This window comes from Abrus precatorius, unplaced genomic scaffold (assembly GCF_003935025.1).
Source record: "Abrus precatorius isolate BTA unplaced genomic scaffold, Abrus_2018 Scaffold0, whole genome shotgun sequence".
In the NCBI taxonomy this organism is placed as follows: domain Eukaryota; kingdom Viridiplantae; phylum Streptophyta; class Magnoliopsida; order Fabales; family Fabaceae; genus Abrus; species Abrus precatorius.
The window spans coordinates 618372-620871 of record NW_020874290.1 but is presented as its reverse complement, the minus strand read 5'-3'; the positions used below and the strand labels follow the sequence as shown (position 1 = coordinate 620871).

At 41.3% G+C, this 2500-nt stretch overlaps 1 protein-coding gene across 1 annotated transcript in view; it reads left to right on the top strand.

Annotated features, from left to right (window-relative positions):
• LOC113846245 overlaps positions 1-947 on the top strand; it is a 3877-nt gene extending 2930 nt beyond the window's left edge. The window contains exons 6-8 of the mRNA XM_027474323.1: positions 53-105; positions 291-377; positions 758-947. Coding sequence (XP_027330124.1) covers positions 53-105; positions 291-377; positions 758-947 — 330 coding nt within the window. The remainder of the gene's footprint in view (positions 1-52; positions 106-290; positions 378-757) is intronic.
• The last annotated feature ends 1553 nt before the right edge of the window (positions 948-2500 follow it).

Sequence of the window (2500 nt, the reverse complement as noted above, 5' to 3'; positions counted from 1 at the left end):
CAGCATACGATTTCTTACGGTTTCATTCAAACGCTATTTTTCTCATTTATAGATTCGAACCATTCGTGCTGCTAGTGAACGAAGAGGACGTGGACTCATAGTTATGTATTGAACTTATCCATACTTATAGATATGCCTGTTCGAGTGCTGAGTGACACCGTAGGATTACAGTGTACGTTAATCACGTATCCTCGTCTTTGCATGATAATTGAAATCATGAATCATATGAAAGACGAAGAAGGAGTCTTGCTTTCTGTTTGTTATATCGTTTTCCCTAAGACTTTTTCTAGATTTGACATAACCCCTGGATACCCGCCTAGCCTGCCAATCGAGATTCTACCAACATCCCGCGAATTTGTAGCAAATAGGGATAACTGGTAATCGTAACGGAAAAAAACATTATCGTGCGGTCACGGAAAGAAGGAAATGTTTCCCTCGAATATTTTGATTCTTGAACGTATTTTCAGAGGCAGAGTCAATCATTTCTGGAGCAAACAATGACTGGGTGTTAATGCCATGTTCAAGGATGGTGGAACTACGGAGAACCCATTCCCTTCGGGCGCAGCTGGATTTCGAACCAGCGTAGCCAGCCTCTAATGCCAGATGCACGATTCTACTCGTCGCGTCCCATTCCACACATCCGCCACTCGGCCCCCAACCGCTCGGGCATATCCGCTCGACCGCAGGCACTACAGGAAGAATCGATTTCAACTTTTGTGTACTAATTCCGGTGATGTTAAGACTGCCTTCTCCGTAGTACCCTACCTCAGGGAAGTTCGGGAATGCGGCCTCGCTGCGATCCTTGTAAACAAGAGAGGATGTGCCTGAGAACACTATGCCTGGGTCGGGACATACTATGCCGCCGTCATGTTATAGACTCCTCCGACGGATTGATCATGTGGACAGTGGATGAGAACAGGCTTTTTTTAGAAATTGTCACTGGATAACTGAATGATGATTATGAATTCTGGATCAACTAAAATAAGGCGATTTATTCGGTCTTTATCTAGAATTGCCAATACGATATGTTTTGTGATTTATCATTTAGCATTTCTGAAATTTGTTTTCAATCGTCGACAAATTAAAAAAAAAGAATAAAAAGGATTTAGTATTCCCGCGAAAGAAAGGAACAGAAAGATCAGCATAAGCCTGTTTCGGGAATTCTGACTCTCAGTTTGGTCGAAAGGAGCGAGGCGGTTAAAATCGTTCATTTCTATTCATCTCATTCTATCCCTCCGTGTTAAACACCAGTCTCTAACAGCCGGGTAATTAAAAACACGACTGTATAAAGTCCAACCTGATGGGAAAGCAGATAAGTATAAGGAGTATAGTCCCAATCCGGGCGAGTCAACAAGTGTATTGCACGATCTATTTGTTTTTAGACTTGACTCTATTTACCTGGAGAGTATATCGACTCAATTGTTTTCGATCTCGCTGACTATGAGTCGTTCAATCGCGGCGAATCATTATATATATATCTTGCACTGTTACATTACGTATTCTCCATGGCCCATCTATTAAATAATCGTATCAATCGGGTGCGTAGACGAAATGGAGGATGTTACCTCTAGTACATCGGGATTGGCACTCCAGTTTCTGCGTATTTAAGCGTCCTCATACCTCTGAAGATCGAAGCCGGAGCCTGTTTAACTCTAGTGGTCAGCAAGTAACGCCATGGTAAAGCGGCGTAACAGAGTCAATATCCGTTAGGCTGTCGAAATGCCGATAAGGGGGCTCTTCTTTTAACTTTTTTTTTCATGCAAGAAGCCCACACCCGACAACTGACACGTGATTCATTAGTCTGATAGGAATTGAAGTGAGGGATAATTGGTGTCGGATTATTTGTTACTGAAGTTTCTATTTGTTAAAGAAAAATGTCATTAAGGGGAATCGTGTAAGGATGTTTCATCATAAATGGAATTATGAATTCTAATTAGACACGTTTGTCCAAAGAGGTTAATTCTGCCCAGACCTGGTAAATTATATCCTAATGAAATTGCGGAAATAGGAGTAAAGAGTAGTTATCTAGTGGGTTAGCGAAAGTGAAGCGACTCCTAAGTCTTCTTGCATAAAAAAGGAAGATTACGCAAAAAACTATAGTACGCCTTTGGACCTGAACCCTGTGAATCATAACTATGGATTCTCTGACCTCCCCTACTCGTGGATATTCAATCATTTGGATGGGATTGGTGTCTGATATTCTCCGATGAAATCTCATATCAATACACTATGGGCTGGTCTCCATACGAAGGAATACAAATTGCTATGCGGCAATTATCTGGCGTGCACGCCGGATAGGGCTGTGGTTCATTCCAAAGTTACCAACAAAGAGACAATGGTCATGTTTCATGGTTTAGACATTCCGTTTTTTTCTTGCACAATGGATCAAAAACACCACCGAGAGAAGATCTATTTAGCATTTGCTATTATGTTCATTATAGACTATAGGTCATTCCTATTGGTTGATAGAAAGTAATAGAAAAAGAAATCCAAATCAATC